Genomic DNA, 15,610 nt, shown 5'->3' with positions numbered 1-15,610 from the left:
TATATTTAATATATAAATTAAAAATTTTTTTTTAAAATTTGTTTATGTATTATTTTAGTTATTTCTAATTAATTTATCTCGATTAGGATAATCTGAATATATTATATATAATAAATGATTTATATTAATATATTAAATTTAATTAAGTTTAAATACTTATAATGTTATTTTATAATTATTAAATGATTATTTTAATACATTTATTTACCTAGGATTATAGCTACTTATGTTTTTAGCTTAAAATAGGTTATTATATTATAAATTATATAATAATATGTAAATTAATATTAAATATTATTATAATTGGATATAATAAATATAATTAATATTATTAAATATAAAATTTTATATTAATATATATAATTATATTAATTATAATAATATAATTTTATAAATTATCTATAATTAGATTATTTAACTAATTAATATTTAAGTTAACTTAATATAAAGTTAATTTTATATTAATACCATATTACATTAATTTAGATAATTATATTAAATATATTTATTATATTATTTAATCTTTCTTTATTATTAGTGAAAAGAAAGATTAAATAAGAAAGAATATAATACATTTATTGGTATACATGTTCCATATTAATCTTTATTTATATATAATAGAGAGGTTGTTGTGGTCATTCGAGGGCGCGTTTCTTTTTTTTTTTGTCATTTTTTGTGTTTTTTTTCTTTTTTTTTCTTTAAATATTTGAATCTTTTATTTTTTCTTATTTTAAAAATTTTAAAAAATTTCTTATTTTGTTCCCAAAAGTTTTATTCTTGCTTATTTATTCACTTTTTCTTTGTATTATATGTAAGTTTTGTTAAACTAAATGTTCTATTTTGCAGTAATTTGATTTAATTATCAATTGATTTTGGATTTAGCAATTGATTTAGTATCGGCATAATTCGTGCCAGCAGCCGCGGTTATACGATTGATACAAGTGAATATTATTGGTTAAAACAGTTGTTTATATTTTTAGGGTTAAAATATAAATTTGTAAGGTGAAATGTTAAAATTTATTTATAGCTCTTTTTATGAATCTGTGAAATTTGAATAATAAACTAGGATTAGATACCCTATTATTTTAAATGTTAATTATATTTACCAGGGTACTATTAGTTAAGGTCTTTAAACCCAAAGAATTTGGCGGTATCTCATTCCATTCAGAGGAACTTACCCCGTGATTGATAATACACGATTAACTCTACTTGATTTATTTGTTTGTATATCTCCGTTATCAGAGAATCTTTTTAGAGTTATAATTCTCAAGATTTATAATTATAAAGTATTTCAGGTCAAGGTGCAGCTTATAATTAAGAGGAGGTGAGTTACAATAGATTTTTGTTTATAACGGATTTGATAGTGAAATGCTGTTAATGAAGGTGGATTTGATAGTAATTTAATTTATTTAATTTAACTGATATTGGCTCTGAGGTGTGTACACATCGCCCGTCACTCTCATTATTGATTATTCTATTTTATTTTTTTTTAATTTAGCTTCAATTTAGATGAGATAAGTCGTAACATAGTAGATGTACTGGAAAGTGTATCTAGTAAGAGTTTCAAGATATAACTTATTAGTAAAGTGTTTCATTTACACTGAAAATTTTTCTGTGCAAATCAGAATATCTTGATTATTAAATTTATTGTATTTATTTTTTGTTTATTTGATTATTTAATAGGAATAATTTTGTTGAATTTTGTCTTAGTATATTTTGTAGAATTGATTTTTTAGACTATAGTTTATTGGTAATGTAATTGTTTTATGAAATATTATTTTGAATTTTTAAAAGTAGATTTTATTTGTTGTACCTTTTGTATCAGGGTCTATCAAAATTTTAGTATTTACTTACTTATCTCGATTTGGGTTGATTTATAAATAATTTATAGTTAATGTATCATAATTATTATTAAATTATTTATAGAAATGAGATGTTAATCGTTTCCCAAGATATCTAGTTTCTTAAGAAAAAATTTAATTTTTTGAAGTTAATTGTTTTTATTTAATTTTTTAGGTATAAATATTAACTTATTTATTCTCTAAGGGATAAGCTTTGGAGTTAATAACCTATAATTTGTTTTATTAGAATATAATAGTAAGCTTTAAACCAGCTATCTTTAAGATTACGTTTTAGTTCATTATTTTTATTTTTGATTTTATAATTATTTTAGGTTTTTTATTAAGATTATAAATTTAATTTTAAAATTTTTGTAATAATGATAGAATTAGTATATTTATTTGTATATAATTTTTACCTTGTGAATTTATTATAAGGAACTAGGCAAAATTGATTTCCGCCTGTTTATCAAAAACATGTCCTCTTGAAAATATTTTGAGGTCTGGCCTGCTCACTGAGCAGATTTTTAAAGAGCCGCGGTATTTTGACCGTGCAAAGGTAGCATAATCATTAGTCTCTTAATTAGTGGCTGGAATGAATGGCTTGACGAGAAATCAACTGTCTCTTAATAAATTTTTGAATTTAACTTTTTAGTCAAAAGGCTTAAATTTTTCTTAAGGACGAGAAGACCCTATAGAGCTTAACATTTTATTTTTATATAGTTTTTTGTTTGTCTTTCTATATTTAATGATGATGTTTTGTTGGGGTGACATGAAGAATAAATAAACTCTTCATTATTATATCATTAATTTATGTTTTTGTTTTGATCCATAATTTATGATCATAAGATTAAGTTACCTTAGGGATAACAGCGTAATTGTTTTTGAGAGCTCATATCGACAAAGCAGATTGCGACCTCGATGTTGGATTAAGAAAAATTTTGGGTGCAGTAGCCCAGTAATTAGGTCTGTTCGACCTTTAAATTCTTACATGATCTGAGTTCAGACCGGCGTGAGCCAGGTCGGTTTCTATCCTGAGATTATTAATTCATATTAGTACGAAAGGACCATATGGTTGAAATATTTTTTATTTTATTGATTAATACTAATTAAATTACTATTTTGACAGATTAATGTGTTGAATTTAGAATTCATTTATGTAGATTTTTCTACAAATAGTATTGATACTTTATGATTTATTTATGTTTATTTTGAATTTTCTTTTATTAGTTATTTGTGTTTTAATTAGTGTTGCTTTTTTAACTTTATTAGAGCGTAAGGTTTTAGGTTACATTCAAATTCGAAAGGGTCCAAATAAGGTTGGTTTTGCTGGAATTCCTCAACCCTTTAGTGATGCAATCAAGTTAATTAGTAAGGAGCAGCCAATTCCTATTATATCTAATTATTTACTTTATTACTTTTCTCCTGTCTTTAATTTAATGATTTCCTTGGCTGTTTGAGTTATTTTCCCTTACTTAACTTATATATGTTCTTTTTCTTATGGATTTTTGTTTTTTTTATGCTGTACTAGATTAGGTGTTTATACTGTTATAATTGCTGGCTGGTCTTCCAATTCAAATTATTCTTTACTAGGTTCTCTTCGTTCTGTTGCTCAAACAATTTCATATGAAGTTAGTTTGGCTTTAATTTTATTATCTTTAATTATTTTAATTGGAAGTTTTAACATGTTTGATTTTATAAATTATCAGCTTTATTGTTGATTTATTATTATTTCTTTCCCTTTAGCTTTAGCTTGTTTTGCTTCTTGTTTAGCTGAGACTAATCGTACTCCTTTTGATTTTGCCGAAGGTGAATCTGAATTAGTTTCAGGGTTTAATATTGAATATGGTGCAGGCGGATTTACTTTAATTTTTTTAGCTGAGTATACTAGAATTGTTTTTATAAGAATATTATTATCTTTAATTTTTTTAGGTGGTGACTTTTATTCTTTTATATTTTTTATTAAGCTTGCTGTTATATCCTTTGGTTTTATTTGAGTTCGTGGTACTTTACCGCGCTTTCGTTATGATAAGTTAATGTATTTAGCTTGAAAAAGTTTTTTACCATTATCTTTAAATTTTTTTATTTTCTTTGTTGGTTTAAAAATTTTATTTATTTCATATATTTAGTGAAATTTTTTAAGAAAAGTTAATAGAAGAGTTAAACTTCTAGTTTTATGTTTTCAAAACATATGCTTTTCCTAAGCTAATTAACTTATTATTCCTTAATTAGCTTATCTCATGCGTTTGCAACATGTACGTTAATTAAGAAGTATGTAAAGTAGATAATTGTTAAGATTTGTCCTGTTATAATATAAGGTTCTTCAACAGGTCGTTTTCCAATTCATGTTAATAAGCATACAACAACTACTATGATTCAGAATAAAATCTGATTTATAGGATAGAATTGAATACCTCGGAATGGTGTTTTATTATAGAATGGTAAAATTATTAAGATTCTAATTGATAAGAATAATGCAATAACACCCCCTAGTTTATTAGGGATTGATCGTAGAATTGCGTATGCAAATAGGAAATATCATTCTGGTTGAATATGAACAGGAGTTACTAATGGGTTGGCAGGTACAAAATTGTCTGGATCTCCTAGGAGATAAGGATTAATTAAGCATAGTATAATTAATAATGATGTTATTAATACAAATGTAATAGAGTCCTTGAAAGTAAAGTATGGATGAAATGGAATCTTTTCAATATCTCCATTTAGTCCTAGAGGGTTATTAGACCCTGTTTGGTGAAGGAAAAATAAATGAATTGCTGCTATAGCAGCAATAATAAATGGTAATACAAAATGGAATGTAAAGAATCGATTTAATGTTGCATTATCAACAGCAAACCCTCCTCATACTCATTGAACTAAATCTGTTCCTAGATATGGGATTGCTGATAATAAATTAGTGATTACTGTTGCACCTCAGAATGATATTTGACCTCAAGGTAAAACATATCCTATAAATGCAGTTGCTATAACTAAGAATAGGATTACTGTACCAATTATTCAGGTGTGTATGTATATATAAGATCCATAGTAAATTCCTCGTCCGACATGTAAATAAATACAAATAAAAAATATAGAAGCTCCATTTGCATGTAAGGTTCGAATAATTCAACCATTATTTACGTCTCGGCAGATGTGAACTACACTACTAAATGCTATTTCAATATTTGATGTATAATGTATAGCTAAAAATAGTCCAGTTACAATTTGGATTACCAAACATAACCCTAATAGGGACCCAAAATTCCATCAAAATGAAATATTTGTTGGTGCAGGTAAATCAACTAAAGAGTTATTAATGATTTTAATTAAAGGATGTCTCAATCGTAAGGGTTTATTCATTAGTAAATTATCTTATTTTACGAATAGGCCCCTGGTTAATGTTGGTGATTTTAACAACTGCTAGTAGTGCTAAAAATAAATAAATTATTATTATTATTGTAATAATGAATGTTGGTCTATTATATAGTTTTTCTAAAGATATTGTTATTTCTTGAAAATTGATTGAATTATCAATATTTATAGTTTCAGTATTTTTGAAAAAGTCTATAAATATTGATATATCTAAAATAATTAATGTTGATATAATAAATATTCATATTGTTAATGTAATAATTATCGTAATTGATTTAGGTTGAAATATTTCGTTTGATGCAATTCTCGTAATATAAATAAATAGAACTAATATACCACCAAGAAACGTTAAAAATAAAATATATGATAACCAATATCTTTCCATTATTGTTCCTGTTATTAATCCAACTAGGAAAGTTTGTAGGATAATGAAAAGTATTATTGATATCGGGTGTCTTAATTTAATAAAATTAATATTTATTACGTTTGATAGTGATATAATTATTATTTTAATCATTTCAGGGGTTAGTTTATTAAAAATATCGGTTTTGGAGACCGATGATAGGAAGCTTTCTACCTCTGAAGTTTTAAAAGTGGGGCTTGGACTTATTTCCGGTTTACAAGACCGGCGTTTTTTTTAAACTATTAAAACTAATGTTTATATTTTCTGTCTTTACTTCTTTATTGATTTACTTTGCTGGTGTTTATGTTTTTTCTTCTAAACGTAAGCATTTATTAATGGTTCTTTTGAGATTGGAATATATTGTTCTTTCTTTATTTATGTTGATTATTGTTTTTGTTATTGAGTTTGATTATGATTATTTTTTTCCTGTTATTTTTTTGGTTTTTTCTGTTTGTGAAGGTGCTTTAGGTCTTTCTATTTTAGTTTCAATAATTCGTTCTCATGGAAATGATTTTTTTAATTCTTTTGGTTTATCTTTATGTTAAAGTATTTATTTATAACTATTTTTTTGATCCCTCTTTGTTTGGTTAATAATTGTTGATGGTTGGTTCATTCTTTAATGTTTTTGTCTAGTTTTGTTTTTATGGTTTGTGTTTATTCATATGCAGATTTGAATATAATTAGATATTATTTTGGTATTGATTATTTTTCTTTTAGTTTAATTTTACTTAGTTTTTGAATTTGTTGTTTAATAATTACTGCTAGAGGTTCAGTTTATTTAAGTTCTTATCATTCTAATTTTTTTGTTTTTATGGTCTTAATTTTAATGATTATGCTTTATTGTTCATTTGCTAGATTGAGTCTTCTTTCTTTTTATATTTTTTTTGAGTCTAGATTGGTTCCTACTTTACTTTTAATTTTAGGTTGAGGTTATCAACCTGAGCGTTTGCAGGCTGGTGTTTATTTAATTTTTTATACTTTGGTTGCTAGATTGCCTTTATTATTAGTTTTATTTAGGGTTTATGATTTTTCTAATACTTTATATTTTCCTTTATTGGTTGATTTTGGTTCTTATTATTTTATGTTTTATGTGTTTATAATTCTTGCTTTTTTAGTTAAGATGCCAATATTTTTGGTTCATTTATGACTTCCTAAGGCTCATGTTGAGGCTCCTATTTCAGGTAGAATGATTCTTGCTGGTGTTCTATTGAAGTTAGGTGGTTATGGTATTTTTCGTGTTATGAAGGTTATCTCTTATTTAGGTTTAAAGTTTAACTATTTTTGATTATCTTTAGGTTTATCTGGTGGAGTTATTGTTAGATTTATTTGTTTTCGTCAGGTTGATTTAAAGTCTTTAATTGCTTATTCTTCTGTTGCTCATATAAGAATAGTTATTGGTGGATTGATAACTATGAATTGATGAGGTTGTATAGGTTCTCTTTCCTTAATGGTTGGTCATGGTTTATGTTCTTCTGGTTTATTTTGTTTATCTAATATTATTTATGAGCGTTTAGGTAGACGAAGATTATTAATTAATAAAGGTATAATTAATTTGATACCAAGAATGGCTTTATGATGATTTCTTTTGAGATCTTCTAATATAGCTGCTCCTCCTTCTTTAAATTTAGTAGGTGAACTTAGATTATTAAATAGAATTATATCTTGATCTTCTTTTAGATTTTTTGCTTTGATTTTTTTGTCATTTTTTAGAGCTGTTTATACTTTATATATGTATTCTTATTCTCAGCATGGTAATTATTATTCTGGTGTTTATACTTGTTCTCTCGGTTATTTTCGAGAATATCATCTTTTACTTTTACATTGATTACCTTTAAATATTCTTTGTTTAAAGGGAGAATATTTTTTTGTTTAGGTTGCTTAAGTATTTTAATTAAAAATGTTGTTTTGTGGAATCAATGATATGAATTTTTCATCTTAGGCCGTGAATTTGTTTTCTATTTGTTCTTTGAGTTTTTTTTCTTTATTTTTTTCTAGAACTATAATTTTTATTTTAGGTATTTATTATTTAATAATTGATTATAGAGTTTTTGTTGAATGGGAGCTTTTTAATTTAAATGGTTCTATGGTTGTTATGACTTTAATTTTGGATTGAATGTCTCTTATTTTTATGTCTTTTGTTATATATATTTCTTCTTTGGTTATTTATTATAGAGAGGATTATATATCGGGAGAAAAGAATATCAATCGTTTTATTATTATTGTTTTGATATTTATTCTTTCTATAGGCTTTTTAATTATCAGTCCTAATTTGATTAGAATTTTATTAGGATGGGATGGTTTAGGCTTGGTTTCTTATTGTTTAGTTATTTATTATCAAAATGTTAAATCTTATAGTGCGGGTATGTTAACTGCACTTTCTAATCGTATTGGTGATGTTGCTATTTTAATTTCTATTGCTTGAATATTAAATTTTGGTGGTTGAAATTATATTTATTATTATGATTTTATTTCTTATTCTTTTGAAATAAAGATTATTACTATATTAATTGTTTTAGCAGCTATAACTAAAAGAGCTCAAATTCCTTTTTCTTCTTGACTTCCTGCTGCTATGGCTGCTCCTACTCCTGTTTCTGCTTTGGTTCATTCTTCTACTCTTGTTACTGCTGGGGTTTATTTATTAATTCGTTTTAGACCAATATTAGATACTTATAATTGTGGTTGATTTTTACTTTTAATTGGTTGTATAACTATGTTTATGGCTGGTTTAGGTGCGAATTTTGAATTTGATTTGAAGAAAATTATCGCTCTTTCTACTTTAAGACAACTTGGTTTAATAATAAGAATTTTGGCTATAGGTTATTCAAAGCTTGCGTTTTTTCATTTGTTAGCTCATGCTTTATTTAAGGCTTTATTGTTTATGTGTGCAGGTTCAATAATTCATAATTTAAAGGATTCTCAAGATATTCGTTTTATAGGTTCAATTGTTAATTTAATACCTTTAACTTCAGTTTGTTTTAATGTTTCTAGTTTGTCTTTGTGTGGTATACCATTTTTAGCAGGTTTTTATTCAAAGGATTTAATTCTTGAGATGGTTTGTTTAAGATGAATTAATTGTTTGATTTTTTTTCTTTATTTCTTTTCTACTGGTTTAACTGCTTCTTATTCTTTTCGTCTTTTTTATTATTCAATATCTGGTGATAATAATTTTTATTCTAGATTTTCTTTTGATGATAAGGGTTATTATATTTCTTTTGGTATAATTGGTTTATTGTTTGTCGCTGTTTTTGGTGGGAGTCTTTTATCTTGATTAATTTTTCCTGTTCCTCATGTGATTGTTTTGCCTTATTATTTAAAGTTTTTGACTATTACTGTAGTTGTTTTAGGTGCTTATTTAGGTTATCTTATTTCTGATTTTGATTTCTCTCAAAATTTGTTTTCTTTAAGTATACTTTCTTTTGTTAGATTTGCTGGTTCTATGTGGTTTATACCTTTCATTTCAACTAAGTTTATTAGATATATTCCTTTAAAATTGGGTTATTATTCATCAAAGTCATTTGATTATGGTTGAGGTGAATTATTTGGTGGTCAAGGTTTATATAGATTATTTATTTATTTAATTAGTTATATGCAAGGTTGATATGATTCTAATTTTAAGATTTATCTTTTAACTTTTATTTTTTGAATATTTATTTTGGTGATATTATTTTTCGTTTACTTGAATAGCTTATATTTAGAGCGTGACACTGAAGATGTTAAGGAAGTATTTTTACTTTTAAGTATTTATAAATATATATATATTATTTTTACAGTGAAAATGTAATGTTTTATTTAAACTATATAAATTTTAGAAATGTTAACGGAGTTTAACCGCTAATATAAAAAGTTAGCAGCTTTCATATTGGCTTTACATTTCCTTAATTGGAACTTTATAGTTCAATTATATTATTAACAGTAATACGCCTCTTTTTGGCTTCAATTAATAAGAATAAGGGTATTTATTTACCAACCTTCCAGGTCGAAACTGGCTGCAATACTTCGCTTCTTATTCTATTTAAGGTTGATTGATTATATCAATACTTTTTGAATGCAACCCAAATGTTATAGTTAACTACAACCCTTTATTCTGCTCATTGTAAGGCTCCTTGGTTTCATTCATGGTATAATCCACCTAGTAATACTATAATAAAAAATATTGTTGATATTGTTCAGATTATAATATCTGAAGTTTTAAAAATAATTACAATTGGAAGGATTAGTGCGATTTCTACATCAAAAATTAAGAAAATTACTGCAATTAAGAAGAATCGAAGTGAGAATGGTATTCGTGCCGATCTTTTTGGGTCAAATCCACACTCAAATGGTGATCTTTTTTCTCGGTCATTAATTAATTTTTTTGATAATGTTGTTGCAAGGATTATAACAATTATTGGAATAATAAATCTAATAAAAATTCTTGTAGATAAAATTAGGATTGTTTTTCTTGATTTATATCAAGCTTTTTGATTGGAAGTCAAATGTACTATTTATACTAGAAAAACAATTATCTACCTCATCAATAAATAGAAATGTATAAAAATAATCATACTACGTCTACAAAGTGTCAGTATCATGCTGCTGCTTCAAATCCAAAGTGGTGTCTTGGTGAAAATTGATTTATTGAATGTCGAAGTAGACATGTTGATAAGAAAATTGTTCCGATAATTACGTGTAGACCGTGGAATCCTGTTGCAACAAAGAATGTTGATCCATAAACTGCGTCTGCAATGGTGAATGGTGCTTCTCAATATTCATATGCTTGAAGTATAGTGAAATATAATCCTAGTATTACTGTGAAGAATAGTCCTTGTAATGCTTGAGTATGATTAGATTCTATTAGACTATGATGTGCTCATGTTACTGTTACTCCTGATGCTAAAAGAATAGCTGTATTAAGTAATGGAATTTGTATAGGATTAAAAGGTTGAATTCCTATTGGGGGTCATAATATCCCTAGTTCAATAGTGGGTGCTAGTCTTCTTCTAAAAAATGCTCAGAAAAATGAAACAAAGAATAGTACTTCTGATGCAATAAATAAAATTATTCCTCATCGTAATCCAATTGATACAAATCCTGTATGTAGTCCTTGGTACGTTCCTTCTCGTACTACATCTCGTCATCATTGGATTATAGTTAATAGGGTAATTCCAAATCCAATTATGAATAAGTTAATGTTGAATAGGTGAAATCATTTTGCTAATCCTGATACTAGAACTATTGCTCCAATTGCTCCTGTTAATGGTCAAGGTCTGTAATCTACTAAGTGGAATGGGTGGTTTGAGTGAGTTGTTAACATAAGTTAGTATACTTCTCTAGAATATAAAGTTCTTAGAATTGAGAAAACGTAAGCTTGAATTATTGCTACTGCTGATTCTAGAATTAATAGAAGTATTTGTCCAATAATTAATAGTGAGATTAAATTTATTGCTATAGATGGTCCTGTATTTCCTAGCAGTGTTAATAGTAAATGTCCTGCAATTATATTTGCTGCTAGTCGTACTGCTAGCGTACCTGGTCGAATGATATTTCTAATTGTTTCAATTAATACTATAAATGATATTAATGCAGGTGGTGTTCCTTGGGGAACAAGGTGTGTAAATATATGATTGGTGTGATTAATTCATCCAAATAGTATAAATCTTAATCATATAGGTAGAGCGATTGCAAATGTTAATGCTAAATGTCTTGTTCTAGTGAAAATGTAAGGGAATAATCCTATGAAATTGTTAAATAATATTATAATAAAGATTGAAATGAAGATGAATGTTGTTCCATTAAATGATTTTGGTCCTAGTAATGTTTTAAATTCATTATGTAAGGTTAAGTTTAGTTTATTTCAAATAATATTAATTCGTGATGGTGTAAGTCAAAATATTGATGGGATTAATAATAATCCTAGGAATGTTCTAGTTCAATTTAATGATAAATTGAAGATATTAGTTGATGGATCAAATGTTGAAAATAAGTTTGTTATCATTTTCAATTTAAGTTCTTTATATCAATTATTCTTTTTTCTGCTCTTTTAATAAGGTTTGGTTTAAATGAGAAAAAGTTTATTTGATTAAATAAAACTAATGTAGTTGAAAATATAATAAATAGGGAGAATCATATAAGAGGAGATATTTGAGGGATTTGGATTGAATTTCCCCATCAGAAGTAGTCGTTAATTTACTATTTTTTGGTTTAAGAGACCATTACTTACTTTCAGTCATCTGATGTATTTCAAGGTGTACTAATTATTTAGTTATTTTAGATTGACACTCTAATGTTATATATATTAACTAACTCCTTAGATTATCTTAGATAATCACTTGATAAATAAGTTTACTGAAGTTCTTTCAATTACAATTGGTATAAATCTGTGGTTTGCTCCACAGATTTCTGAACATTGTCCAAAGAACAGTCCAGGTCGGTTTATTGTAAATGTTCCTTGGTTTAGTCGACCTGGTGTTGCATCAATTTTAACCCCTAATGCAGGTACTGCTCATGAGTGTAGAACGTCCGATGCTCTTGTTAATACTCGTACTTCTGTATTTATTGGTAGGATTGTTCGGTTATCTACATCTAGAAGTCGAAATCCGTCGTTTTCTAATTCTTGTTCTATTGTTATATAAGTGTCAAATTCCACATCTATAAAGTCTGAATATTCATATCTTCAGTATCATTGTCGTCCAATTGTTTTAATTGTGATTATTGCGTCTACTGAATCATCAAGTAAATATAGTAATCGTAATGATGGGAGTGCAATAAAAATTAGTGTAATTGCTGGTAGTGCTGTTCAGATTGTCTCAATTAAATGTCCGTGAAGTATGTTTCGGTTTGTATAAGCAATGAATAATATGTAACTTAGGGCATAACCTACAATTACTGTAATTAATAATAATACGACCATAGTATGATCATGGAAGAATGATAGTTGCTCCATTAATGGTGAAGCTCCATCTTGAAGGGATAAATTTGATCATGTTGCCATTAATAAAATTTTTCTAATAAAAGGTCAAACCTTTATTTGTAGAGCTTAAATCTACTGCACTAATCTGCCATATTAGAATCTAGAAATTAATGGTAGTTCTGAGTAACTATGTTCTGCAGGCGGATTATTTTGTAGTCATTCTGTTGATCTTCTTATATTAGCTCTAAATATGATTGATCGGTTTGTAACCATTCTTTCTCATATAATTAAAATAAATATAATGATTCCTACAATAGAAATTGTGGACCCAATTCTTGATACTACATTTCATGATGTATATGCGTCTGGGTAGTCTGAATATCGTCGTGGTATTCCTGCTAGTCCTAGAAAGTGTTGAGGGAAGAATGTTAAGTTTACTCCAATAAATATAATTGTAAATTGAATTTTTAATCATGTATTATTTATAGTTAATCCTGTAAATAATGGGTATCATTGAATAACACCTCCTATAATTGCAAATACTGCTCCTATGGATAATACATAATGAAAGTGGGCTACTACATAGTATGTATCATGTAATACGATGTCAAGTGATGAATTTGCTAATACTAATCCTGTTAATCCACCAATTGTGAATAGAAAAATAAATCCTAAAGCTCATAATAACGGTGGATTAAATTTGAATTTAGTACCATATAGTGTGGCTAATCATCTAAATACCTTAATTCCTGTAGGTACAGCAATAATTATTGTTGCTGATGTAAAATATGCTCGTGTGTCTACATCCATTCCTACTGTAAATATATGGTGTGCTCATACAATAAATCCTATTAGTCCAATTGATAGTATGGCATAAATTATACCTAATGTTCCAAATGATTCAATTTTTCCTCTTTCTTGACATACAATGTGAGAAATAATTCCAAATCCTGGCAGAATTAAAATGTAAACTTCTGGGTGTCCAAAGAATCAGAATAAATGTTGATATAGAATTGGGTCACCCCCTCCTGCAGGGTCAAAGAATGATGTATTTAAGTTTCGATCTGTTAATAATATAGTAATAGCCCCTGCTAATACTGGAAGCGATAAGAGTAGGAGAAGGGCTGTAATAGCTACAGATCAGACAAATAAAGGTGTTTGATCTAGAGTTATACTTTCTGATCGTATATTAATTGCTGTTGTAATGAAGTTTACTGCACCAAGAATAGATGATACACCTGCTAAGTGAAGTGAAAAAATAGCTAGGTCTACAGATGCCCCCCCATGTGCGATGGCTCCTGCAAGAGGAGGGTAAACTGTTCATCCTGTACCAGCACCATTATCTACTATAGAAGATGTAAGAAGGAGGGTTAGTGAAGGTGGTAGTAATCAAAAACTTATATTATTTATTCGTGGGAATGCTATATCTGGTGCGCCAATTATTAATGGTACTAGTCAATTACCAAATCCACCAATTATAATAGGTATTACTATAAAAAAAATTATTACAAATGCGTGAGCTGTAATAATAACATTATAAATTTGGTCATCTCCAATTAAAGATCCTGGTTGACCAAGTTCAGCACGAATAAGTATTCTTATTGATGTTCCTACTATACCTGCTCACGCTCCAAATAAGAAGTATAAAGTACCAATATCCTTATGGTTTGTTGAGAATAATCATTTTTGCGGTAAGATGGCTGAATTTAAGGTGGTAGACTGTAAATCTACTTATGAGATGTTTCTCTCTTACCATGCTTTAGGCCTTATATTCAATTATGATTCTAGACTGCAATTCTAGAGGTGTAAATTTTTACTAAGGCCTAAAAGATTGTTCTTTTAATTATAACTTTGAAGGTTATTAGTTTAGTTAACTTAAGTCCTTAGTATAATGAGATTAAGGTTGATGTTGAGATTAATCCTATTGTTGAAATTATTACTGTTATAGGAAGAATAATTCTTGATTTTTGAGACTTTATTTTTATAGATCACGAATTTTCTGTGTATGATATGATTAGGGCTGAGAATCTAATACGTATGTAATAATAAAGTGTAATTGTAGTTAATACAACCATAATTGTCATAATAGTTGTTATGTTATTTTCTATTAATGATTGTATTACAATTCATTTTGGTAGAAATCCAATGAATGGTGGTAAACCACCTAAGGATAAAAGAGATAAAAATATTATGAATTTAATTTCAGTTCTTATGTTTCTGGCTGAATAAATTTGGTTTATAAAAAATAGATTTATTTGCTTAAATAATAATACCATAATTAATCTTAATATTGAGTAAATAATAAAGTATAATTCTCAGATGTTTTCTCTAACTGTTAAGGATCTAATTATTCACCCTAAATGTCTAATTGAGGAATATGCTAGAAGTTGTCGTAGAGATGTTTGATTTAAACCACCTATTGCCCCAATAATGATTCTTAGAATAATAATCGTTCAAATGAAAGTTCTTAGTTGAATACAATAAGATAATACTATTATTGGGGCAATTTTTTGTCATGTTATTAGTGTTAAACAGTTATTTCATCTTGAAGCTTCTATTACTTCTGGAAATCAGAAGTGAAAGGGTGCAGCCCCGATCTTTAATAATAATCTAGATCTGATTATTATTGATGGAATAAATTCTGTTTCTCATCCTATTGGATATTTTATTTGAATCAGCAAAATTGAAAATAATAGTATTGTCGATGCTATTGCTTGGACAATAAAATATTTAATTGATGATTCATTTATTATTATATTTTTATTTCTTGTTAGGAGCGGAATAAATGAAAGTAAGTTGATCTCAAGTCCTATTCAAACTCCAAATCAGGAGTTTGATGAAATGGACAGGATCGTTCCTATCATTAATGTTGATAGGAAGAGAAGTTTTGTAGAGTTGTTGGTCATTAAAAAGGAGAGGATTGATACCTCTATGAATGGGGTATGAACCCATTAGCTTGTTTAGCTTACCTTTTTACATTAAGGTGTATGATGCACGTTAGTTTTTGATACTAAAGGAGGTAGTTTAATTCTGTCTTATGTAATTTAATGAAGGTAATTTTATTTACTTGATTTACCCTATCAAGGTAACCCTTTAATCAGGCACTTCATT

The 15,610-nt window shown here is 27.0% G+C and overlaps 13 protein-coding genes and 24 non-coding genes across 37 annotated transcripts, besides 1 other annotated feature; 14 read left to right on the top strand and 23 right to left on the bottom strand. All coding sequences in view use genetic code 5, as the record gives it.

The window, feature by feature from the left end:
• Positions 1 to 764: an origin of replication.
• Positions 765 to 1,564, top strand: NDB37_mgr01. The gene has a single exon. It is a non-coding gene; the product is annotated as a 12S ribosomal RNA (ribosomal RNA).
• On the top strand, positions 1,565 to 1,635 carry NDB37_mgt22. The gene has a single exon. It is a non-coding gene; the product is annotated as a tRNA-Val (tRNA).
• Positions 1,636 to 2,954, top strand: NDB37_mgr02. Its single transcript has one exon. It is a non-coding gene; the product is annotated as a 16S ribosomal RNA (ribosomal RNA).
• NDB37_mgt21 lies at positions 2,955 to 3,019 on the top strand. The gene has a single exon. It is a non-coding gene; the product is annotated as a tRNA-Leu (tRNA).
• A 3-nt stretch (positions 3,020 to 3,022) lies between these two features.
• ND1 (NADH dehydrogenase subunit 1) lies at positions 3,023 to 3,967 on the top strand. The gene has a single exon. The coding sequence runs from the start codon at positions 3,023 to 3,025 to the stop codon at positions 3,965 to 3,967; it is 945 nt and encodes a 314-aa protein (YP_010401644.1).
• A 16-nt stretch (positions 3,968 to 3,983) lies between these two features.
• NDB37_mgt20 lies at positions 3,984 to 4,053 on the bottom strand. Its single transcript has one exon. It is a non-coding gene; the product is annotated as a tRNA-Ser (tRNA).
• Positions 4,054 to 4,055: 2 nt separating this feature from the next.
• CYTB (cytochrome b) lies at positions 4,056 to 5,195 on the bottom strand. Its single transcript has one exon. The coding sequence runs from the start codon at positions 5,193 to 5,195 to the stop codon at positions 4,056 to 4,058; it is 1,140 nt and encodes a 379-aa protein (YP_010401643.1).
• A 7-nt stretch (positions 5,196 to 5,202) lies between these two features.
• ND6 (NADH dehydrogenase subunit 6) lies at positions 5,203 to 5,724 on the bottom strand. The gene has a single exon. The coding sequence runs from the start codon at positions 5,722 to 5,724 to the stop codon at positions 5,203 to 5,205; it is 522 nt and encodes a 173-aa protein (YP_010401642.1).
• Positions 5,725 to 5,726: 2 nt separating this feature from the next.
• Positions 5,727 to 5,790, top strand: NDB37_mgt19. Its single transcript has one exon. It is a non-coding gene; the product is annotated as a tRNA-Pro (tRNA).
• NDB37_mgt18 lies at positions 5,791 to 5,859 on the bottom strand. The gene has a single exon. It is a non-coding gene; the product is annotated as a tRNA-Thr (tRNA).
• A 2-nt stretch (positions 5,860 to 5,861) lies between these two features.
• Positions 5,862 to 6,155, top strand: ND4L (NADH dehydrogenase subunit 4L). The gene has a single exon. It carries the CDS (start codon positions 5,862 to 5,864, stop codon positions 6,153 to 6,155), a length of 294 nt encoding a protein of 97 aa, YP_010401641.1.
• ND4 (NADH dehydrogenase subunit 4) lies at positions 6,149 to 7,483 on the top strand. The gene has a single exon. The coding sequence runs from the start codon at positions 6,149 to 6,151 to the stop codon at positions 7,481 to 7,483; it is 1,335 nt and encodes a 444-aa protein (YP_010401640.1).
• Positions 7,484 to 7,486: 3 nt separating this feature from the next.
• On the top strand, positions 7,487 to 7,552 carry NDB37_mgt17. The gene has a single exon. It is a non-coding gene; the product is annotated as a tRNA-His (tRNA).
• Positions 7,553 to 7,567: 15 nt separating this feature from the next.
• Positions 7,568 to 9,285, top strand: ND5 (NADH dehydrogenase subunit 5). Its single transcript has one exon. A coding segment is annotated over exon 1 (1,718 nt).
• Positions 9,286 to 9,350, top strand: NDB37_mgt16. Its single transcript has one exon. It is a non-coding gene; the product is annotated as a tRNA-Phe (tRNA).
• NDB37_mgt15 lies at positions 9,349 to 9,414 on the bottom strand. The gene has a single exon. It is a non-coding gene; the product is annotated as a tRNA-Glu (tRNA).
• A 3-nt stretch (positions 9,415 to 9,417) lies between these two features.
• NDB37_mgt14 lies at positions 9,418 to 9,484 on the bottom strand. The gene has a single exon. It is a non-coding gene; the product is annotated as a tRNA-Ser (tRNA).
• On the bottom strand, positions 9,485 to 9,551 carry NDB37_mgt13. The gene has a single exon. It is a non-coding gene; the product is annotated as a tRNA-Asn (tRNA).
• A 2-nt stretch (positions 9,552 to 9,553) lies between these two features.
• NDB37_mgt12 lies at positions 9,554 to 9,619 on the bottom strand. Its single transcript has one exon. It is a non-coding gene; the product is annotated as a tRNA-Arg (tRNA).
• A 4-nt stretch (positions 9,620 to 9,623) lies between these two features.
• NDB37_mgt11 lies at positions 9,624 to 9,689 on the bottom strand. The gene has a single exon. It is a non-coding gene; the product is annotated as a tRNA-Ala (tRNA).
• On the bottom strand, positions 9,690 to 10,043 carry ND3 (NADH dehydrogenase subunit 3). The gene has a single exon. It carries the CDS (start codon positions 10,041 to 10,043, stop codon positions 9,690 to 9,692), a length of 354 nt encoding a protein of 117 aa, YP_010401638.1.
• On the bottom strand, positions 10,044 to 10,109 carry NDB37_mgt10. Its single transcript has one exon. It is a non-coding gene; the product is annotated as a tRNA-Gly (tRNA).
• A 2-nt stretch (positions 10,110 to 10,111) lies between these two features.
• COX3 (cytochrome c oxidase subunit III) lies at positions 10,112 to 10,903 on the bottom strand. Its single transcript has one exon. It carries the CDS (start codon positions 10,901 to 10,903, stop codon positions 10,112 to 10,114), a length of 792 nt encoding a protein of 263 aa, YP_010401637.1.
• A 3-nt stretch (positions 10,904 to 10,906) lies between these two features.
• Positions 10,907 to 11,584, bottom strand: ATP6 (ATP synthase F0 subunit 6). Its single transcript has one exon. The coding sequence runs from the start codon at positions 11,582 to 11,584 to the stop codon at positions 10,907 to 10,909; it is 678 nt and encodes a 225-aa protein (YP_010401636.1).
• ATP8 (ATP synthase F0 subunit 8) lies at positions 11,578 to 11,745 on the bottom strand. Its single transcript has one exon. The coding sequence runs from the start codon at positions 11,743 to 11,745 to the stop codon at positions 11,578 to 11,580; it is 168 nt and encodes a 55-aa protein (YP_010401635.1).
• A 9-nt stretch (positions 11,746 to 11,754) lies between these two features.
• On the bottom strand, positions 11,755 to 11,825 carry NDB37_mgt09. The gene has a single exon. It is a non-coding gene; the product is annotated as a tRNA-Lys (tRNA).
• A 5-nt stretch (positions 11,826 to 11,830) lies between these two features.
• Positions 11,831 to 11,898, bottom strand: NDB37_mgt08. The gene has a single exon. It is a non-coding gene; the product is annotated as a tRNA-Asp (tRNA).
• Positions 11,899 to 12,589, bottom strand: COX2 (cytochrome c oxidase subunit II). Its single transcript has one exon. A coding segment is annotated over exon 1 (691 nt).
• A 2-nt stretch (positions 12,590 to 12,591) lies between these two features.
• NDB37_mgt07 lies at positions 12,592 to 12,657 on the bottom strand. Its single transcript has one exon. It is a non-coding gene; the product is annotated as a tRNA-Leu (tRNA).
• COX1 (cytochrome c oxidase subunit I) lies at positions 12,658 to 14,188 on the bottom strand (the record flags this gene model as incomplete). The annotated part of the gene is made up of 1 exon: positions 12,658 to 14,188. A coding segment is annotated over one exon (1,531 nt), but the record flags the coding sequence as incomplete, so codon positions are not given.
• Position 14,189: 1 nt separating this feature from the next.
• On the top strand, positions 14,190 to 14,254 carry NDB37_mgt06. The gene has a single exon. It is a non-coding gene; the product is annotated as a tRNA-Tyr (tRNA).
• A 7-nt stretch (positions 14,255 to 14,261) lies between these two features.
• On the top strand, positions 14,262 to 14,324 carry NDB37_mgt05. Its single transcript has one exon. It is a non-coding gene; the product is annotated as a tRNA-Cys (tRNA).
• Positions 14,317 to 14,384, bottom strand: NDB37_mgt04. The gene has a single exon. It is a non-coding gene; the product is annotated as a tRNA-Trp (tRNA).
• Positions 14,385 to 15,405, bottom strand: ND2 (NADH dehydrogenase subunit 2). Its single transcript has one exon. A coding segment is annotated over exon 1 (1,021 nt).
• NDB37_mgt03 lies at positions 15,406 to 15,474 on the bottom strand. Its single transcript has one exon. It is a non-coding gene; the product is annotated as a tRNA-Met (tRNA).
• NDB37_mgt02 lies at positions 15,474 to 15,542 on the top strand. Its single transcript has one exon. It is a non-coding gene; the product is annotated as a tRNA-Gln (tRNA).
• A 2-nt stretch (positions 15,543 to 15,544) lies between these two features.
• On the bottom strand, positions 15,545 to 15,610 carry NDB37_mgt01. Its single transcript has one exon. It is a non-coding gene; the product is annotated as a tRNA-Ile (tRNA).

This window comes from Schistocerca nitens, mitochondrion (genome assembly GCF_023898315.1).
Source record: "Schistocerca nitens mitochondrion, complete genome".
Classification (NCBI taxonomy): Eukaryota; Metazoa; Arthropoda; class Insecta; order Orthoptera; family Acrididae; genus Schistocerca; species Schistocerca nitens.
Note: the sequence above shows the minus strand (reverse complement) of the source record. Positions and strands in the feature narration are given on the sequence as shown.